This window comes from Felis catus, chromosome D2 (assembly GCF_018350175.1).
Source record: "Felis catus isolate Fca126 chromosome D2, F.catus_Fca126_mat1.0, whole genome shotgun sequence".
NCBI lineage: Eukaryota > Metazoa > Chordata > Mammalia > Carnivora > Felidae > Felis > Felis catus.
In genome coordinates, this window is record NC_058378.1 from 34,148,797 (window position 1) to 34,171,578 (window position 22,782).

General features: G+C 38.4%; 1 protein-coding gene across 24 annotated transcripts in view; it reads right to left on the bottom strand.

Moving 5' to 3' along the window:
* The window catches only part of USP54 (ubiquitin specific peptidase 54), a 132,862-nt gene that overhangs the window by 25,671 nt on the left and 84,409 nt on the right, over positions 1-22,782 (bottom strand). For 18 of the 24 annotated variants that reach the window (XM_045040161.1, XM_045040158.1, XM_045040163.1 and 15 more), the window contains 11 exons: positions 13,750-13,884; positions 12,042-12,155; positions 11,824-11,906; positions 11,273-11,378; positions 11,015-11,161; positions 9,546-9,695; positions 7,567-7,735; positions 6,056-6,226; positions 2,586-2,717; positions 2,033-2,413; positions 1,551-1,782 (listed from right to left, as the gene is read on the bottom strand). In XM_045040161.1, coding sequence (XP_044896096.1) covers positions 1,551-1,782; positions 2,033-2,413; positions 2,586-2,717; positions 6,056-6,226; positions 7,567-7,735; positions 9,546-9,695; positions 11,015-11,161; positions 11,273-11,378; positions 11,824-11,906; positions 12,042-12,155; positions 13,750-13,884 — 1,820 coding nt within the window. Of the gene's footprint in view, positions 1-1,550; positions 1,783-2,032; positions 2,414-2,585; positions 2,718-6,055; positions 6,227-7,566; positions 7,736-9,545; positions 9,696-11,014; positions 11,162-11,272; positions 11,379-11,823; positions 11,907-12,041; positions 12,156-13,749; positions 13,885-21,588; positions 21,674-22,782 lie in introns of those variants that run through there. The other 6 variants (XM_045040168.1, XM_023240562.2, XM_045040170.1 and 3 more) reach the window with 3 other exon arrangements.

Sequence of the window (22,782 nt, forward strand, 5' to 3'; positions counted from 1 at the left end):
TCAAAGCAGCAACACTGTTAGGAAACTTGCCTCTGTGGCAACTTAGTAGAAACAATGTAGGAAAATCTAAAATTTATGGGGCTCCTGGGTGTCTCATTCTGTTGAGCATCCAACTCTTGATTTCTGCTCCGGTCACGATCCCAGGGTCATGGGATTGAGTACGCTATCAGGCTTCGTGCTGAGCGCGGAGCCTGCTTAAGATACTCTCTCTTTATCTCTTTCTCTCTCTCTCTCTCCCTCCCTCCTTCCTCTCTCCCTTTGCCTCTCTCCCATCCTCGTACTCTGTCTCAAAACATAAAGTAAAATAAAATTTACAAAGCAAACTGGGCCCTATGGACAGGGCACAATGAGCACTATTAAACCATCAATGTTATCTTAGAGAATTATGAATATCATTGGCTTCATAAAACACAGAATCCCTGTGACCCTTAAAAAAAATAACCTACCCTAAATGAAAGGCAAGAATAGATAACAATTGTATTTACTCTCTGATGATAGGACTACATGTTTTGATTCACTAATTCTTCCATTTTAAGTTATTTACTAAACTATTTTACATGTAATAAAGTTCTTTCTCAAATGCCTTTGCTCCTTCTCCCAGCAGAGGGTGCTGTTGCTATAGAAAGTTGACAGAGCACCCCTATGTTTATTGCAGCATTATTTACAACAGCCAAGATAGGAAAGCAATGAATGAATAAAGATGATATATATACATATATAATGGAATATTACTCAGCCATAAAAAAGAATAAAATTTTGCCATTTGTGACAACATGGATGGACCCAGAGGGTATTATTATGCTAAGTGAAATAAGTTAGATAAAAACAAATATAATTTCACTTACATGTGGAATCTAAAATATAAAACAAATGAACAAATAAACAAAAACAGAACAAAAATCACAAATACAAAGAACAAACTGGTAGTTGCCAGAGGAAAGGGGGCTGGGGGAAGGGTGAAATAACCGAGGGGGGTTAAGAAGTATAAATTCACAGTTATAAAATAAATAAGTCACAGAGATAAAAAGTAAAGCATAGAGAATACAGTCAATAATATTGTAATAATATTCTATGGTGACAGATGGTAACTACATTTATTGTGGTGAGCATAGTGTAATATACAGAACTGTCCAATCACTATGTTGTATACCTGAAACTAATATAACATGGTACACCAACTTTATTTCAATTTTGTTTTATTTTTTTTTAGGTTTTTAGTGTGATTGTTTTTTTAAATTTTGTTTAAATCCAAATTAGTTAATATATAGTGTGATTATGGTTTCAGGAGTAGAATTCAGTGATTCATCACTTACATGTAACACCCAGTGCTCATCCCAACAAGTGCCCTTCCTTAATGCCCTTCACCCATTTAACCCATCCCCCCCCCCCATTTCAATTTAAAAAAAAGAAAGAAAGAAAGTTGATAAAGCACAATACTTTGCCTGCAAGATGGTAATAAAGTCCTTTTCTCCATTTATCTGACTTGAAAAGCCTCTTGGTGACTCACATTGCTCAAGGGACAATGAGGCAATTCAAGGGCCAAACAATACCTGCAGACACTGGAGCTTTCAGGCAGGGCTGCATCCAGGCTGATGGGGCTGCTGCTGTTCCTCTCACTGCTCTCATAGCCAGATTCCATTCGTTGTATTAGGCGAGGGTGCTGTTCTAAAAGGTGAGAGCCTGGCCGTGCTGGGCCCCAGGGCTTGTACTGGGGACTTGGTCCACAAGTTTTAATGTCATAAGCAGGTGGCTTGCTTAGTTCATCTGGTATAAATTCTTTAGCTATCCCGATCAAAGGACAAGTAGGAAAAGGAGGACAAGTAGGACAAGGAAAAGGAGGTAGATTTAGCATCTGCCTCAAATTAAACATAACCAACCCTCCCTCCAGCTACTCATTCACTGAACTCCTATCTCCAAAAGGCTCAACATCAGCATATAAAAATGCACCTTACTGACTATACCAGAAAATCCAGGTTTTTTAAATACATAAGTCAACTTTATTCAAAAGCCCAATTCTTCTCTATCTCCTCACCTGAATCCTCAGAAAAGGGGCTAAGCTGCGTATAGCCACAGTGCTTCCTTTTGTCCTTACTAAAGATACTGTCAATATTCAGAGACTCCCGTTTGGGTCTCCACGTTGGACGATACTTGCTAGAAGAACTGGATTTTGACTCACTGCTGGTACTCTCTACTTCCCAGTCACGAGAATGTAAAGGCAGATTTCTGGGAGGCTTTTTGTCAGTTTGGTCTCCTCCCTTCCCCACGCAGGGAGATCCTAGGTTGGTCTGAGAAGCCAGTGATGGTCTGTTGTGAATCATATTGCTGACTGTCTCTTTAAAATCCCTTAGTCTATTGGTGCTGCTAGATGGTTTAGAGGCATTCCTAGGAGCCTGCTTCTCTTTCAATGTTTCTCCTAAAAACACAAAGAATGAAACAAATATAAATGTTTAAAGTGATCACAGATACCTAGACCCCAAAGTGTAAAAGCAAGGAAAGCCCTTTGAGCAGAATAGAAAAGCCAGTATGGACTATGACAAAAGCTGCCAGAGTGAATGAAAAAAGACAAGGAGTGCAGAGTGGCTTGCCTTCACTGTGGTACCCTGAGGCCTGTGGCTCATCGCCTTTCCTCCTAACCCGGCCAGAGTTCCTCTTGCGTTCTATCAGTGACCCTTTCTTGGATGTGAGTTTCTGATTACATTCACTATCAGTCAGGTGTCCTGAAAGAACAAGGAAATGGGGGTAAGCTGGTATCTGAAACTTACCTCCATCCTCTTGAGAACCTAGCTTCCCTTTGGGATTCACAGCAGCGCCACAAATTTGGTATACCCATGAATCAGAAGCTGTAGGCGTTAAGGCTATCTGATTTAAGTGTAGCAGGAATCTCTCAATAGATAAATGCGGAGAAGCTCAAGTATTTAATGGGAGCTTCCAAATTTATAATGTCTCCTGAACAATTACCAGTCTTGATCCTGCCCGTAGTCTCTCCCAGTGACCCAGAAGGACACATTACTTGCTAATTTTTAAAACGTGACAGTTTTAAAGATTGTATAAAAATGTCATGTATCAATATGTTTTCATTCTCATAAATAGAAGATAGAGCTTTCCTTTTATTTAGCAACACATCAAGTAAAGCCTAACTTTTATTATACCTAGTATTATCCAAGTTGCCCCAGCCTTTGCCCACAAGAGGTCTGATTGTGGGTGGCTCCCTCTCCCCACCTCCCATTCAGTTCTAAACCTTCCTTAAATGTTAATCATTTAAAATTAGGACATTTGAACTCTGCATAATTCTCATTCCCATCCACAATGAGTGCTTTACCAAACTTGGCTTCACCCAACGTGGCTTCACCCAGATATTACACTTCAAAATTCCTCAGTATTGATTTCTGGGAAGCCCAGAAAATACATAACTTGCCCTGCTTCACACCCATAGGATGTAAATGTAGGAGTCTGATTTGATAACAGCAAAGGTCAGATTCTAAAGGATATAATCACCTGAACTGCTGGAAGCCAAAAGTGAATTAAGCAATTGAATTAAATTGGAAGGCAGGTTTAGGGACAATCCTCTAGGTTTTCAAATGAACCATGAACTGTTTTCATACATTAGTATATGAAAATTCTTGTACATATTCAGGTATCAGCACTGTAGTGACATGCCCATCTCTTTTCAATCAATCACCAATGTAATCTTTTATTGCTTTATATCTGATCCTTTGCTACCTCTGGGCCCAAAAAAAAAAAGATTTAAGAAAGGAGAAAATCACTTGGAGCAACTAAATCTGCAAATGTTAAACCAATGAGAGTATGCTCCCCTACCCCAGCCATTCACAAACCTTTAACATAAACCTGACTCTGCTGGAAAATATGCCTTGTTTATCGTGTTATTTGGCTTCTCCCTGACTCACAGTTTCAGAAATATGGTCTTAAAAAAATCATACTTTGCAGTAGTCATCTACACAATAGTCATCAAAAGAAACCCAACATGAGTCTGACCAAAGCTCTAGGTCCAACTGCCAATTTATAAGAAATACAGAGAACAGAGAAACATGCTAAAGTTTAACATAGGAATACAATCAGCAAATTTTAGAATGTGGGGAATCCATAGGACAAAGTACCTAGTTGTTCAACAATAAACTGCAAGGAAAAAATGGAGGAGAAACCTATACTTTAAAAGAAACATAAAAGACTTATCAATTCATCTCACTGCATAGACCTCACTTGGATCCTGAATCAAGCACACAAACCATTAAAAAATAACAACATTTATATTTGGATATTTGAACACTCATTGGTTACTGAGTGGTTTTTAGGAATTATTGTTAATATTTTTTAAGTGTGATAATGACATGTTTAAAAATGATTTCTCATGTTTCAGATATACTAAATATTTAGACACATTAAAATATTTATGGAAAAGGTGATAATATCTGGAATTTGCTTCAAAATAATCCAGGAGTAGTGAGAGTAGATAGAAATACAGACAAAACTAGACTGGCCATGAGTTACAATTTTTAATTTTTTTTTAATTTTATTTTACAGAGACAGTGTGTGTGAGCAGAGGAGAGGGGCAGAGAAGGAGAGAATCTTAAGCAGGCTCCACGCTCAGCACTGAGCCCAATGTGGGGCTTGATCCCACAACCCTGGGATCGTACCTGAGCCAAAATCAAGAGTCGGATGCTCGACCGACTGAGCCACCCAGGCACTCCAAGCATGAGTTATAATTACTGATACTAGTCAATGAGTCCATGGAAGGGTAGTATACTATTCTGATACTTTTGAAAATGTTTAAAATTCTCTATTTAAAAAAAAAAGGTATTTACCCAAAGAATACAAAAGTACTAATTCAAAGGGATACATGTACTCCTGCTGTTTATAGCAGCATTATCTACAATAGCCAAATTATGGAAATGGCCCAAGTGTCCATCAGCTGATGAATGGATAAAGAAGACACAGTATATATATATATACAATGGAATATTAGTAAGCCATAAAAAATTGAAATCTGGCCATTTGCAATGACATGGATAGAGTTAGAGAATATTACAGTAAGAGAAATAAGTCAGAGAAAGACAAATACCATATGATTTCACTCATATGTGGAATTTAAGAAACAAAACAAATGAACAAAGGGAAAAAAGAGAGAGAGAGAGAGGCAAACCATGAAACAGACTCTTAACTATAGAGAACTGATGGTTACCAGAGGGGAGGTGGATGGAGGGATGGTTAAACAGGTTAATGGGGATTAAGAAGTGCACTTGTGATGGGCACCAGGTATTGTACAACAAGTGCTGAATCACTATATTGTACACCTGGAACTAATAATACACCATATGTTAACAACTGGAATTTAAATAAAAACTTTAAAAGGACCACCAATCTGAAGCCATGAACTCACTAATTCCCACGTCTCTAGAGTATGGGCACTGTTCTGTGTATTAGGTGATAAATTTTTCATCTCATCAATCAGTCACTCACTGTTCTTTGTACGCCCTGTATTGATTTCTTCCACCAACAACAGGTACACTCTTCAATAGAAGAACAGAAAAATTCAAGAATGTTCTCCACATAGAACTCACAATAACAAACAAGCCAGCTTTCTTTCTTTGGCCTTTCTATCCTTCAGGAAGCAAGGTGATGAGCACACATCCATGCCCATAAATATGCCCCTGCTCTCAAAGCCCTTCACCTAAGATAAAGCCTGGCATGAGAACATGATGAGGTGCAAAACCATAAGGGTTTATTGGGACACTATGAGAAGCACAGGGATCAAGAATACAGCAAAAAAAAAAAAAAAAAAGGCAGATTTTGGAATAAACAATCACGTTAATAATCACATTACAATCATCCTTATTGATATGCTACTGTTGATAGGAAAATGTGCAATGGCACATCATCATTCGGTCAGAGTTGTGTTGCTTCTTTTCATCCCACCCAATTACCCAAGTTCTCCCTTTGCATGACAAACGTTTCTGACTTGCCCCAGTTTCTTTTTCTTGGGAGAATCTCTGTGCAGGAACTGAATCAGGCAAGCAGGGTCCACTGTAAAACTCCCTACCTGTGTCCCGACTGCTCTGAGACGTGGAATCATTCTCCACATTATAGATGACTGTCCCCTGAGATTCAGAAGAGAAGTGACTGACCACAGACTCATGGTGGGAGTGTTTGTAGGGATAGCTCTCCGTTGAAGAATCTGTTCGAGTATCACTTGAGATGGAGGGCTCCCTCCCTGAGGGAAGGAGGAGACACATATGCCAAAGTAAGGAAAGAGAGAAGGACAGTGACAGAGAGAAGGCAAACAGCTGGATGGAAACAAAGGTCCATAAGGCAAGAACTTCCTAGAAGGAAGGGTGAGAAGGATATACCAGAGCCATTCTTCCCAACACCCAACTTCCATATTGCCCAGACACACAAAGAATTCCTCCCACTCCTGTCCCTACCTTGCTGAAGCCCTCACTTTGCCTGCCACTGTGAAAAACTGTGGGGCTTTTAGAAAACCTATGGGAAAAGTGGAAGAAAGGAAAAAGTTGTGAAAAGTAGATCTATTTAGATGGAGAGTCCCAGGCCGACCTGGCAATAACTAGTTGTTCCCCATCCCGTAATTTTTTTCCTATACTGCCAGAAATGTCACTTTGATTTTAATTGATATTGTAAACATTTTAATATATCTGAGAGATTATGTGGCTGTTACTTATACTTTAGAGTAAATTAGTTCAATCAGACTACTTTCCTCTGAACAACTCACTGAGATGAGCACAACAGTGGAAATGGGTGTTTGACTGAAAGGAGAAAAAGTAGAGCAGGCCTGAGTTGGGTACGAGGCTGGGAAGAACACCAGGTACCAAGCAGGAAGGAGGTACAAAAGGGAGGGGGAAAAATTCCAAAGACAAATGTGTTCTCTTTCAAAATTATACTCAAGGACAATCCTAGATCTAGAAGACAAAAAGAATATTTCTTTTTTCTCCTTTTCAGAAATCAAGCCAAAACCATTAGGGCTATATTTCTAATATATTATAAGCCTCTATGGGCTAGGCTGAGACTTTAGCCATCAAGCTGCAAATTGTTGCTACAGGGGAACAATTTAGGCTGCAACCAACTGAATTAGAAGCAAACTGATTCACAGGCTGAGGAATACTGCTACTACACTTGACATCTTAAAACAAAAATCTCTTATCTCAAATAAAATGATAAGCTTTGTAGTAACTCATATAATTTTTTCTTGGTCTTCACAACTCAGTGAAGTCACTGTTAAGTTGCTAGTAAGAATCAGTCATCTTTACTAATACTGGAAGGTTAAACACTGAGTTTCCCTCACAAACTTATTATTTCAGTCTAAATCAACCTAATTTCCTTCTCACTTTTGAATCAGGGCCAGGTGACTTAGGCAACACATTCTTGAAGGCTGAAAGAAACAAAGCCTGGCACACTTTGGGCTTCAGCACGAGTTGGCACTTCTATCTCTAATGGATCCCCTTTCTATAAGCTAGGCTCATGATTAAGTATGAGTTCTAACTGTCCAGTGATCACATTGGAAGGGAGAAGGAAGAGGTAAAGAGCTAGGCTGCTCACCTGAATCTTCACTATCGTAGCAGGTCTTGCTGTATGACTGGAACTCAACTTGGGGAGGCAGGTCCTGAGTAGACACTGGGGTACCCTGCGGGTCTGCATAAAGCAGTAGCAAAGGCTGATAATGCCCCTTGATGCATTTGGTCACCACATCCTTCCATTTCGGCCCAATCTGAATCAGAAACAATCAGAAAAACATGAGTTATACTTCATATCCACAATTCAAAACATATCTTCTTATTCTGTTTTTCTAAAGAAAATAAAAGAAATAAAAAGACAAGAATTGGGTAAAGAGACCACAAAAGAGACCTTAGACCTAAATTTCATGAGTTTTTTGTTAAGTCTGTTTTTGTTAAATCTTTTCAGAAAGCAATGGAACCTTATAAGAGATAGGAATGATGAATAAAATTACTTTCATTCCTGTGAAACAACAATTCAGTTGTGAAATATAAATAAAAGTACTCCAAGGTGAACATGCTATGTGAGGGGACTTCAGCTGCCTTGGTGACCAATTCCTTTTCACTTGAAATTTACAATTCTATAAATTATATAATTTTCTCCTAAATATTAAAATCACTTTTATGAATCTAAAGAGCAGGCAGAAACTCTCTCACAGACTGCTTTAGAATGAATGGCATTCCATTTCAGAGTTCACACGTGACAGGACATAAATGTCAAACTGCTTAGAATAGACAGATGAACCTCAGTCTTAGCTTTGAACTGGATTCAGCACTGCCAAAGCAGTGGAAAAGAGTGACAGAAGACCATGGAAACAACAATCCAATCAAATCTCTAAACTCTCTTAAACTTGAACCAGTCACATTCTGAGATGGTGTGCTCTGAAGAGTTGAACAATTAGCATAGTGCTTATTTCATAATAGATGTTCATTAAATTTTTAACTTAGTTATTATTTTAACTAAAAAAAATATGCTTTTTTAAAAGTTTATTTATTTATTTTAGGAGAGAGAGAGCACAAATGGGGGAGGGCCAGAGAGAGAAGGAGAAAGAGAATCCCAAGCAGACTCCATGCTCAGCACAGAGCGTGACATGAATCTTGATCCCACAAACCATAAGATCATGACCTGGGCCAAAATCAAGAGTTGGATGCTTAACTGACCGAGCCACCCAGGCACCCCAACAAACATGCTTTTTATATACAAATCTTATTTAATTTCTTATAAGGCATGTATTATTTTTCAAATAAAAAGGCTAAAGCTCAAGGAATTCATATAAATCAGCCAAAATTACAACAGCAAAAAGAGACAGAGAATCAGGAAATTTGACAGAGTTTACCATTTGTGAAAGACAGGGCTAAAGGTCCACAGATTGGTGTAAATTATAGTTAGGAGTCTCCTAGCCACCAGCCTTTATCAAGAAGCTTCCTAACTCATGCAGATCCTTTAACAACTTTAGTCACAGATTCTGTGATTTAGATAGTACCAAGTTTCCAGCTTTAAATATCCTCATAGCCCTATTTTTTTCTACATGATCCCCAAAACATGTTAATCTATGATAAGGTACTTCAGGTAAGTACCAATCAGAGAACAATTTATAGCAGCCCTAACACAAAGTATTCAAGGTATTACCTAAGACAAAGTATTACCATTGATAATTCCAAGTTTGAAATTCTGAAGTTCATGCTAACCTTCTAACCTAATTTGAAGCATTAAACTGTTCTCACTCAAATCAACCACTTAATACAAAACAAACAAACAAACAAACAAACAAACAAAACCTGTCAACTATAAACATAACTGTGCTGACTGCATGGTGAGAGGATTCAGAGAAAATAACAGAAAATATATCGATCTATCTTTGAGGAACTTGTCATCTACTGGAAAAGACTGATACTCTCTAAATTCAATAGATAGGTAAGTAAACAGACATCAAAATTATGAAAATAAACACCAAATACAAGTAATTATCCTTAGTTTTTTGTTGCTGTTATCAAACACTTCAAGAAGGGCTTGAATATTCCTACCTCCTTGACATGAGCATCATCAAAATACATCCATTTGCGGATCTTTGTTTGGAAAAAGAATGTAGAATAATGTTTGCCATAGTAACAGATCATTCCTACTAAGTACAGTTCAGACTGCTTGGCCCGATCATCCGTCACTCTGAAAAACAGCTGTGGGGAAAGAAGAGAATGAAAAAAACAGTCAAATACTCAGCCCTCTCACATCAATCTCTTAGCACACTCCATCATTTCTTATTAATGTACTGACTTGTTTCTCCATGCTTCATTCTAAGATTTTTCCTAGTCCATATTAATCATCAGAAATGAACCTAAAAAGACAAAATGTAGGGAAAAGCAAGACGGATAGTGGCCAGTAAACTGGTAAGGTGGTGATGTTTCTTCATAACTTACAATATTTTATTGCTGGTGCCTATCGTAAGAGGATTCAAGAAAGTAGAAAAAAACAAAATAAAACAAAAACAAACACTGACGTTTCAAAAGTTACTTACCAGCTGGCACCACAAATATAAATTTCCTGCTGAGACCCTAACTAAGGGATAAAGAGTCCCTTAGGAAGAGCAATACCACCATGCTGATTACCAGCATTTCACTGCTATATGTTCTAGCAGATATACAAAAAATTTTTGAAGATAAGAATGCTGCCTTGAGAAACTTATTTGAATGAGAAAATCATCATAGAAATAAAACAAAACTAGAACAGTACAGAATATGTAGACTACAGGAATTTAGAAAAAAGAGATTTAATTGTGTATAACCTACTCATGTCAGAGATTCCTTGGGAAGGAGACCTAAAATAAGATTCCAGACAGTGCATTCATTCTCAGTTGTAACTTAGTGATATTAAAGAATGACAAGGAATCTCCTTAGTCACAGGACTATAAGAGAAAGAAACCAGTGAAAGGAAACCACAGAGTTTCTGGCTCTTCTCTTGAACTGAAGGAAAACCCTGCCTATACTAGGGTGCGGAGCTGATAAGGTAAAAGATCCCAGGTCTGAAGTCGTTTTCCCTATTTTCTTGAATAGATGCACAGAAAACTGCTAACCTACTGAATTCTTTTCCAAGCTACTCCATTACCTTTGCAACAGACATTGGTTCCTCACTGTGAATTTTGTATTCTAAAACTCAGGTCACCAACCTTTACCCCTTCACCTCCCATAGCAACTCTAGTCAAGACTGCTCACTTCTTTGACCTTATTACCACCTGTGGTAGACTACACCTCCCAACTCTACTTTGTATAAACAAGCAATGAGTAGAGTACATAATAACTCTATAAATTGCTTGATTTTTATCAGTAGCTAAGCTCTGTCCATCCTGTCTTTCAAGACCAATTTTATCCCATTTTTCCTAAAAAGTCTACACCACCTACACCTATAAGTATATACTTATACTAGGATATAAGTATTCACTGCCCTTAAGCAATACTAAGACACAAGAACTAAGTCAGAGATAAAGGTAATTAATACTCACATCACCCAGCTTCAGGCAGGTACCCAGGCTGTGAATGACATCCTCTGCCAAGTCTGAGTGGTCCGAGTCCCATACCAGCCCAATTGTAATAATCTGTGGAGCATTCATCAACACGCGGCGAATCCGAATCCTTTCTCCACAGTTACTCTGAAATACATATGTAAGGCTGGTTTGAGATGTTTCCCACTGGCTCTGCCTCAATTCCCTAATCCGAGGGCTCCCCTCTCCACTCTGAACCCCACCTCTGACTTAACTCACCGGACAGTTCCGCAGATCCCCCATGGTGCTGGCATTTTGCAGCAGCTCACCAAACATGCTTGGTGAGGGTTTTTCACGTCTTTCCAGCATACAAATAGCCTGATTGCTTCAAGGTGGGGGAATGGAAGGGTATGATGGTAGGAATTACACAGAGTTATAACTAAATCAAATATATTACTCATGCAAACTCCTAACTCACATGTTTGATTTTCTTCCTCTGCCCACTATACCAAAGCCCCTTGTCCTGACCAGTCTCAGTGTCCCAAACACAATGAGCACCTTTGCCCATCCCCAGATCCAAAGCTCATAGAATCCCCATTTCTCCTCCCACCTTGCTGACCAGAACTGAACCTAAGAAAGGGGGGTGGGGTGGGAGGACTGGGAAGGAAGGAAGGAAGAAGAACAAAAATTATTTTAAAATTATTGTTCTGAGTTCCTACAATATAACACTGTCTTAACAATAAGGATATAAGCTATTTGGATGCTGTCAGTTGAAACTTATCACTTGAAGGAATACCTAAGGGTACAAATAGAGAACCTTTAAGACTCACCAAAGGGAAGTGGTGGAGATGTAATGTACCATCTGGATGAAAGGCAGCGGATCAGAAGTGGCACCACAGCTGGTACATACACACTGGGACCGGGGTAAAAAAGCAAAACCAAGTAACCACAGTCATTAATTGTTTTGACACCCATCTGAAAACCCACATCCCTGGATACAGTGTTCTTGAAGAAGAAAAGAAGTGATGAAGATAGAAATAATGTTCACCTGTTCAAACAACGTCATTGCAAATTTCTGGTGGGAGATGCAGTGTTGGGCAGTACATATATCTTCTTTGGTTTCATCAGCAATGTGGAAGTGAATTCTCATCAAGAGATTTTCCTAATAAGGAAAGAATAAAAGCAGCATATCAATGATATTTAATAGAAAAATGCACAAATTGGTAGGCAGTTTACTCAGAGACACAGTAATACTCTTGGAAGGTAGGAATACCTCTGATTTTTTTTAAAAAAACTGTTTAATTTGAAATAATTATAAATTCATAGGAAGTTTCAAAAAAATTGTTTAAGAGGTCCATGTACTCTTCACCCAGTTTCCTCCAATGGTAACATCTTGCATAACTATAGTACACTATCTAAACCAAGAAATGGACATCAACACAGTCTACAGAGTTTATTTAGATTTCACCAGTTTTACATATACTTATTTGTGTGTGTAACTCTATGCAATTTTATCAGATGTATAGTCATATAACAACCACCACAATCAAGAAAGAAAATTGTTCCATCACAAGGTTCCCTTATATTATTCCTTCATAGCCTTTTCCACCCAATTCCAACCCGAACACCTAGCAACCACTAATCTGTTTTCCTATCTCTATAATTTTATTATTTTAAGAATGTTATATAAATGGGAGCATATGGTTTATAACCTTTTGATACTGTGTTTTTTCTCTCAGCATAGTTCCCTTTAGATCCATTGAAGTTGATGTGTAAATCAGTAATTCCTTTTTATTACTGAATAGTATTCCATGGTATGGAAGTACCAAATCTTGTTTCACTATTTACCATCAAAGGCATTTGGGTTGTTTCCAGTTTGGGGCTATTATAAATAAAGAATCTATGAACATTCATGTACAGGTTTTTTATAAACATAAGTTTTAGTTTCTCTGGGATACATGTCCAAGAACACAACCACTGAACCTTATGATAATTTGCAAGTACAGTTTTTTAAAAAACTGCCAAACTGTTTTCCAGGGTGGCTATATCATTTTACATTTCCACCAGCAATATATAAGTAATCCAGTTTGTCAGGAGTACCTCTGACTTTGGTGACATTTTGCCCTGTAATAGAATATATATATCACTCTCGAACTTTTTTTAACAACAGGCAGAAAGAGTCTAAAGACAGAGAGTCTTCTGAAGGTTGACTGAGAGAACCCAGAGTTCAGAAGAGTCTTCTACTAAAAGTCACTTCAAGCAATCTAGCTATCTAAATAGCACATCACGCCTGTGCTAGGGACTCAGTTATTCTGTTTAATTATCTTTAGTAATGTAGGAGTTCATAAAGTGTGATGGTCTCCAGACCAGCAGCATCTGTATTAGCATCACCTGGCAACTTGTTAGAGCTAGATATTCTTGGGCCCTAATCTAGACCTACTGAATCAGAAATTCAATGGAGTGTGACACAGCAATTTGTATTTTAATGAGTCCTGTCTCCTTTGAAGGTGAGACCAATGTTTTATGCCATGGCAAGCACAAAACTACTGTTAAGCCCAAAGGAGAAAGAATAAACCTATTCTACAATTCCTACTGTATTAGCAGAGTCACCCTAGAGCTTTGAGAAACTAGGGAAATTCCTAGCTCTAATTGAGAGACCAGGGACAGAGTAAATACTACAGTAAAGTACCTAGTCCCTGATGGAGACCATCAACAGTCTCACCCCATATCAGAGAGGGCCAGAGGCCAACACTTACAAAGCACTCTGCAGCATCATCCATAATTCCCAGCTGGAAACGCTGTTCATCCTGGAAGGTCTTTGCCAGAGCACTGCGGAGAGTGTCAGATGGAAGCACTTTTTCACTACTACACTGAAACTGGTTAAAGATTCCCTGTAGGAAAGAGGTTAGACAAGGGAAAAAAACACAATGATGTTATTAAGCTTCTATACATACCAATCTGTCAAGCTAGCATCTCCATGCTTATAACATTGGAACCAAACGTATTTTCCATGAGTTGATCTGCTTGCAGCTAGTACTAAAAAAGTAAAAAATCAAGTGTCAGAATAAAGGGTATAATCTGTGCTAGTAAGGATCCTTGCTCTTCCATCTGTCATAGACCACTGTCATGAGTTAATGTAATTGGGTACCTCATTTCCTCTGACACAGATAGAGGTAGATGATTCACAGTAAATAAAGGCAAATTATATATAAATGGTTTGGTAAATTATTCTCTGGGGGCTCATCCTATTAAACTTAGCCCCTTCTTTTAATTTAAAATTACTCAAGGGGTGCCTGGGTGGCTCAGTCGGTTAATCATCCGACGGTTTAGGTCATGATCTCATGATTTGTGAGTTCAAGCCTCACACTGGGTTCTGTGCTGACAGCTCAGAACCTGGAGCTTGCTTCAGATTCTGTGTCTCCCTCTCCTCTGTCTCTGCCCCTCCCCCGCTAGCACTCTATCTCTCTCTCAAAAATAAACATTAAAATTTTTTTTAATTACTCAAATAAAAATAAAAAAATAAAATTACTGAAAGTACAAAGAATAATATAACAAATATCTACTTGTCTAATACCCAGAAATAAACATTCCATTATGTTTAATCCCAATCTACATATAAAGCTAATGTCCTGGGTACCTGGGTGGCTCAGTCGTTAAGCATTTGACTTAGTCTCAGGTCATGATCTCACGATTCGTGAGTTTGAGTCCCACATCAGGTAAGCTTGAGCCCTGCTTTGGGTGAGCCCCGCTTCTCTCTTTCTATCTCTCTCTCTCTCTCTCCTTCTGCCCTCCTGTGATTCTCTCTCTCTCTCTCTCTCTCTCTCTCTCTCTCTCTCTGCCCCTCCCTTACTTGTGTCCCCCGCCCCAAGCTCTCTTTCAAAAAAAAAAAAGATAAAGTCCCTTTTAAGACCACCCACTCTCTACCAGCCACTCACTATCATGAGTTTGTTGCACAATTTTCTGTTTTTAATACTTCTGTATACATATGTGTAAGTATATGTGTAAGTGTGTTTACATGTGTGTGTATGTGTCTATATATGTGTGTGTATATACGTATTCTTACATAATACATAGTGCACTTTTATGTGCTTTTGTTTGTATACAAAGTATCACACTGACTTACTTTTTTAAATTCAGCATTATTTTTGAGATCTATCCATAATTTACACACACACACACACACACACACACACACACACACACACACACGGTTCATCCCTTTTTGCTGCTGTATTGTGTTTTACCAGGTCTATACAACATATATTTATCCATTTCTTTATTGAAATTTTGGCAGTCTCAAATTTTTGCTATTATAAAGAGGCTATGTCAACTTATACTTCCAGTAACAGATGAATATAAATAAATTTCCCCTTATCCTTGTCAGCAATTAATAAATACAGTTGGACTAGTTAATTTTAGTCTTTCAAACTGCATCTAGTTTTTCTGGGTCTTTTGCAAATATGATTTGTGGCAAATATCTTCTTCCCAGTCTTCTAGTGTCTTTTATGTGGAGCAGTTTTTAAATTTTAATGTGATCAAATTACCCATCTTCAGCATCTTTACCTGATCTGAACCAATGATGAATGTGATGTTCAGAGAATAGAAACAGAGAGTGGCAACAAGTGGCACCTGGTTTGATGAGTACTTCTCGAGTGGCATTGGACCTTCCCAACATAAATTAGAATATGCTCCTTTGACATCACATGGCCCAGATCCTCACTAAACCACCCAGATAAGCAACAAATTCAATGATGAGTTACATATCAACATACCAAAGAATGTCACTCACTTGAAATTCTTACCAGTAATTTCTTTATATAAAAAAAAAAAAGCCATGGTTATTTTTCAGACTTACTAATGAGACCAGAAATGAGACCATTTTATAAACCTACCTATGTGATCTAAGAATAGGAGCCCCACCAATTTAGAATGGTCAAATCTTGTTCCTCATCTTACTTGAACTATCAGCAGCTCAGTCATTCACTCTCTCCAAATTTTTATTCAATTATCCTCTCAATATAGTATTTCCTGATCACTCTTTTTAAAATTGCAAGCTCCACCCCCACTTCCTCAAACCTCCTACCCTTACCTGTTTTATTTTTCTCTGTAGCACTTATTATCATCTATAACACCACATATTTTACTTATTTATTGTCTGACTACACTCTCTAAGTCTGAGTACAAAAAATTTTTGCCCTTTAATTCTCTACTACTCACTCTCAACACCTAGAAGGGTACTGGCATATAGAGGGCAACCAATAACTAGTTTTGAATGGATGGATGAATGGATGAATGAATGATGTAATATGGGTAGATCTTACTAAGGAAAAATATTATCAAGTCCCCTCTTTTTTAAATTTTTTTTTCTCAACGTTTATTTATTTTTGGGACAGAGAGAGACAGAGCATGAACGGGGGAGGGGCAGAGAGAGAGGGAGACACAGAATCGGAAACAGGCTCCAGGCTCTGAGCCATCAGCCCAGAGCCTGACGCAGGGCTCGAACCCATGGACCGCGAGGTCGTGACCTGGCTGAAGTCGGACGCTTAACCGACTGCGCCACCCAGGCACCCCAAGTCCCCTCTTTTTTAAAGCAGATAAAGAACCACCTAGAAAAGTTGAAAAATTTTCCTAAGGAAATATAATTTTCCTAAGGTAGGATAACTGGTTAAAACAAAATGGGATTGAACTTCATTCTGCTAATTAAAAGTTGGAACTGTTTTTCCCTCATTCTACTTTCTTTTTTTTTATTTTTAATGTTTATTTATTTTTGGGAGAGGGAGAGAGACAGAGCCTGAACAGGGGAGGGGCAGAGAGAGAGGGAGACACAGAATCTGAAGCAGGCTTCAGGCTCCAAGCTGTCAGCACACGACCCAATGCAGGGCTAGAACTCACAAAACCACAAGATCATGACCTGAGCCAAAGTCGAATGTTCAACCGACTGAGCCATCCAGGTGGCCCTCCTCATTCTACTTTCTTACTAGCATTGTTCCTCCTCTTACACATTGAGCATCTATCCCAACAGCAGCTCAAGAACAATTTGCTACGTAACCTGCTATTATTTCCCTACAAATGATTCCATATGATATGGAGATGACAGTATTAGTAATACATATTTAGTATTATTTAATAAGCTAGGAGCTGGGGGAAAATCTATTATAATTGCTTCAAATTACTTTGGATTAACCTAGACATTTTTCACAAATCTATTTTAAAATCAAGTAAAGGCAAGACAGGACCTTCCATAATTTGTTACTAGAAATAGAAGAATGTCTATTAGTGACCATTAAACTACACCAAAAGGAAAGGTCTAGGTCCACAGTTAAACATTCTCAGAGGACAACTGATATATCTATACCAAGTGATTTTGAAACAGAGGAAGAGGGAAACAAAGGAAAAGGTAGGAAAAGAAGCAGTGGCCACTATCATATCCCAACCTGCTGCTCTTCTCAATTGTTAATGCTAAGATATTACTGAGATATTAGTGCTGACAAAGGCTCTATCTCTAGAGCAAGAGATGGATGAGGTTTGGTCCTTTGTCCAGAGTCCAAAACTGCTTCCAAAACAAACCAGTGGGAAATGACTTCCAGGATAGTTCTGTACAAATGTGATATTTGCAAACTACAGCCCCTTTAGTCTTTCTCAACTGAGTTCCCTCAAGAATTAAGCCCTAATATTCTAAAGCATCAACAATTACTAATGAACTAACTTCTCTCCTATGTATAACAGTAGTTATGTTATCATCCAGAGAGAATTAAAAGAACAGTCACTCAAGGCACTTACTGTGTTCTGTGGTTCAGATGACCCTGCTTGAGAAGGACAGGGCTCCACTGAGAGATGGCATAGAGTAATAATTAAGAGCATGGACTATGGAACCAAACTATCTGGATCCCAAACCCCAGTCCAAAATTTACCATTTCTATGACCTTAGAAAAGTTACTTAACTTCTCTAGTCTTCAGTTTCCTTTTTTTTTTTTTTAAGATTTTATTTTTAAGTAATCTCTATGCCTAACATGGGGCTCAAACTCATGACCCATAGATCAAGAGTCACATACTCTACTGACAGCCAGCCAGGCACCCCCAGTTTCTTTCTCTTTTTTCTTTTCTTTTCTTTTCTTTTCTTTTCTTTTCTTTTCTTTTCTTTCTTTCTTTCTTTCAATTTATTTTGACAGATAGAGAGTGAGGGGGGAGGGGCAAAGAGAGAGGGAGAGAGAGAATCCCAAGCAGGCTCCATGCTGTCAGTGCAGAGCCATATGTGGGGCTCAATCCCATAAACCATGAGATCATGACCTAAGCCAAGATCAAGAGCTGGACACTTAACTGACTGAGCCACCCAGGTACCTCTAAAAGAGGATTAGCAGGTGGGGCCGCCTGGGTGGCTCGGTTAACCGTCCTACTTTGGCTCAGGTCATGATCTCGCGGTTCATGAGTTTGAGCCCCGTGTCGGGCTCTGTGTGACAGCTCAGAGCCTGGAGCCTACTTAAGATTCTGTGTCACCCTCTCTCTGCCCTCCTCTGCTTGTGCTCGTTCTCTCTCTCTCTCAAAGAATAAACAAACAAAACAAAACAAAATTTTAAAAGAGGATTAGTGGGTGGGGGTGCCTGGGTGGCTCAGTTGGTTAAGCGTCTGACTCTTGTTTTTGGCTCAGATCATGATCATGGTTTCATTAGTTCCAGTCACGTGTCAGGCTGTGCACTGACAGTGCAGAGCCTGCTTGGAATTCTCTCTCTCTCTTCTTCTCTCTACCCCCTTCCATGCTCACGCTATCTCTCTCTCAAAATAAATAGACTTTGAACATTTTAAATAATAAATAAATAAATAAATAAATAAATAAATAAATAAATAACGATCAGTAATAGTAGTTATCTCCTAGGGTTATTTACAGATTAAATAAATTATCTTTTTCTCTATCTACCTGTCTATCTATATCTTAGGCTAATGCCTGGCTATATAAGTGCTTATCTAAGTATTAGCTGTCATCATCATTATCATTATCATCAACATCATTATCATTATTATTATATTTTAGGTTACTAAGGAGCCTGTCTGCTACTCACCATGCGTCAGAAATGCCATCTACCTTGAACTACCTCCCTAGTCTCTGAAATCTGGGTAAGAAGGACAAACCACTTTTCTTTCTGTTGCTCTTACTCAAGAGAGGCAGATTTCCCATGATTAGATAAGAAGGGTTTCAACACAGAAAGGAAAAGACATAGTCAGAGCTCTGCTTATATCCACACTCGATATGCAACAACAGATCTGACTCTTGTGTTCAGTGGCATCAACATCTCAAACTATATTCTTTTCTCATCTCTTAATTACAGGCAACTTTCTCCATACACACTGAGTATCTGAATGTACTCAGAATGCCTGCATCTTCTTTATTTTATTGTAATTATTGTTATCAGTCTTGCTCTGCTATTGTTAGGAAAAAGCAAGTGTATCAGGAATAAAGCAGCCTGAGTGCTCCCAGCATGCATCTGTGGAGCTGTAGCTCTGGAAGAAGCTGTAGTACAAAGCCCCTCTGTTAGGGCAGCACACTAACCCCTGTGTGTCCCTCTCACATGAGCACAGGGCTGGAACGGGCCTCCTCCTGCTCCCTTTTTCACCCTCCTGCCACCTTTCCCAGAGGGAGATCCTGTTCACACCAAAGAAAGCCAAGAACATTTAGTTCAGAAGTAAGAACAGGTGGTAGGACCAATAAGGAACAAAAACTGGTATTCTTCCAATTGCTGAGTTCTGCGGCAGGGAGTGAGAAAGGGCAGGAAGAACAAAAACCCAGGAATCATTTTTCCCTATGGGGTCCTGATGGTTTCATTTCAATTAACAGAGAAAACCCACCTTTGAGGTTTCTCTCTGCTCTTCTTCACAAAGTGAAACCAAAGAGGTCTTCCTTTTCATTCTCAGGAAAAGGCAAATTACTTTTTGTCTGTTAACTATTTTTTTGGATGCAGTGCAAAAGCAACTAGACTTTAATGACTAAAAGCAGGTGCTTCCCCACCCATTTCTCTTGGATCATGTAGCAAGCAATTCTACCCACAGGAGCTCATAATTATCTGGATTAGTAAAAACCATGTAAATAAGATAAAAGTGCCATAGAGACAGAAACTCTTTGTGCTTTGGCATCTACAAATGCAGCTGTTGCTTCAGTTTTTTCCCCCCTAAAACACAGACTTTTGTCTTTAGGCAGGAACAGCTGTTTATTTCTCTCTCAGGATTTCTTAGCCTAGCCTTAGCCTTCTAAAAAAAAGTCATGAGTAGAGAAGATGGGAGTCAAGAAGAAGGCCTACAGCTAAATGTGATGCGTTCTGGGCCCTAGGTCTTTGGAAAGTTAGCAGTCCAACTCATTCCTGGAGGGTGTCCAACAAAATGTATTGTGCAAAGACACAATACATTTTATGCACTGCTACTAACTCAGTTCTTAGGGTTTCTCTTCTTGACCCGGGCTTTCCAAACCTGTCATCATTTTGGCTCTCATAATCACTCCTTTTCTCCACACCTCCTAGAAATCATAGACTTAAATTGTAAGCCTCAATGTGACCAATCAAGCCTGTTTGTAAAAACAACCCTCTGAAAAAAAAGATGAAGGAGCTACTACTCCTTGAGTACTACTAGAAAAGAGAATTTTCACTAGTTTTATGTGTTCAAAAGAATCTCAAACATTCTCTTTCAAGAGGGGAAAAGAACATGTAAATGTTTACCATTTTGGCATCCAAACCAGTAACATTGGATTTTTAATGTTTTATTGTAGAAAATCTCAAACATACAAGGGTAGACAAAATAGCACAACAAACTCCTATGTACCTATTATCTATCTTTAACAACTGTGGCCAATCTCATTTCATATATACAACCCACCCACTCATCCCATTCCCAGATCATTCTCAATCAAATACTAGACATTATTCATCTATAAATATTTTGGATATGCCTCTAAAACATAAGAAATCTTTGTTTAAAATTTAATCATACTATAATTACCACACTAAAAAAAGGTAATAATAATTCCTTAATATCATCAAATATCCAGTCAGTTTAATAGAAATTCTTGCTCCAACATTGGGGAAGACAGAGAACAGCTGGCTAGTTTCTCCCTTGGGATTCTTTAACCTTATGTCTAAAAATACCTACCTTCTGGATTTCCGGATTATAAAATTATCTGCATATCCTGTATCAGTCCCTTTAAGTAAATCCAATTGTCGATACCATATCTCCCCATGAGTTTTGGGTTTTTTTACACTCAATTCATAACCCAATACTTTGGACTTGCAGTGGTGAAGTTAAAGATGATCATAAACTACCTATCACACTCATTTGTGCTACCTCTGCAAAAGAGACACACCCACACACACACAAAGACAGACACAGAAAGAAACACCAAGACTTCAAGACACTAGACAGAGAGCCAAAGAGCAGAGACAGGCCAAATTCACCAGAGGACGGTATTGCTTTTAGTAGGAAATCATAAACTAATGTTGAAATTTTACAAAATATAATAGTCAATTTGCTAATTTTTGTCAAGATCAAAAATGCAGGACCTTAGAGATTACCAACAGTATTTAAATCAAATTTTGACAATCAATACCATAACCACTTACCCCACAGGGGAAATGAAAAGGGGGACCCTTCTGGACATGCACAAAGATTTTGAGATTGTATAAGTTTCAGGCTCTGCCATAAATTCTGGAAAGGAAAGAATCATGATGATCTACTATGTTTTTCCTTGCAGTCATAACCCTCTATTTGAATATCATGTAAAATTCTAAACTCCAAATTTTAAAAAGGATGAAAGACTCAACTTTATACTTTCCAAGTTATATCAATGGTTAAATTAGTTGAGAATATTTAGGTACAGCCTAATAGGCCTTTAAGACTAAGAACGATTAACCAAAAGACCACACAAATATACTCATACCCCAGAGATAAGCAAAACAAAGAAGTTCAACTCAAGTAAATGATATTTGCATTAGACAGGGATATACCTTCCTCATGTGAGGTCTGTTGATTACTAGCTAAAATCTCCAGGTAACCTATTAGAAATCTAATTTTCTGGTTTAAATAGTCCAACATAATGGATTTACTCTTCTCTGATATTGGCCATGACCACAGGACAATGAAGAACCTTCTGTTCCAATAATCTACCAAAAAAAGGACTGGACTGATAATGCGCAATGAGTAATTTCTTATACCACTTTACTCCCTGTGCTTATGCTTTCCAGTAGAGGAACAGCTACATGGTACACACAAAATATATTGAGGTATTTATTCTCTGAACTCTCAAATTCCCCCCCAATTAACTGATGGGCTATCAGCAGAACACAGACTTCCCTGCCCCTTTTGAACAGTCTTACTGCTGTACAGATACAAACTTACATTACAGGACACTTTATACACAAAAACCTATTTCCTCCTCACCTACCCCTCACCATCACCACCATTCTCTGGCTTTGATGCCTTGTACTAACATTCTTAAAAGAAAAATCACTAATTGAGGAGATTTGTTGAATTTAATCAATCAATGAAGCATTCTTCTTTGCCTATAACAAAAAACACTCTGTCCTACATCTTGGCACACTGCAAAGCCTCTAGTACAATCCCTGGAAGGAGAACAAAATCATTGTGGCATACTAAGTACAGAGGACGGATTTCCTCCCCTGGACAGAGATAAATAAATAAGCCAACACCAAAGTCATACCCTGGGGGCTGGGGACATAAGGGCAGATTCAATATGAATAATAAATAAGAGTTCTGGGCTATAGGCATGACAACAGTTCAGGTCAGGAAATACCTTT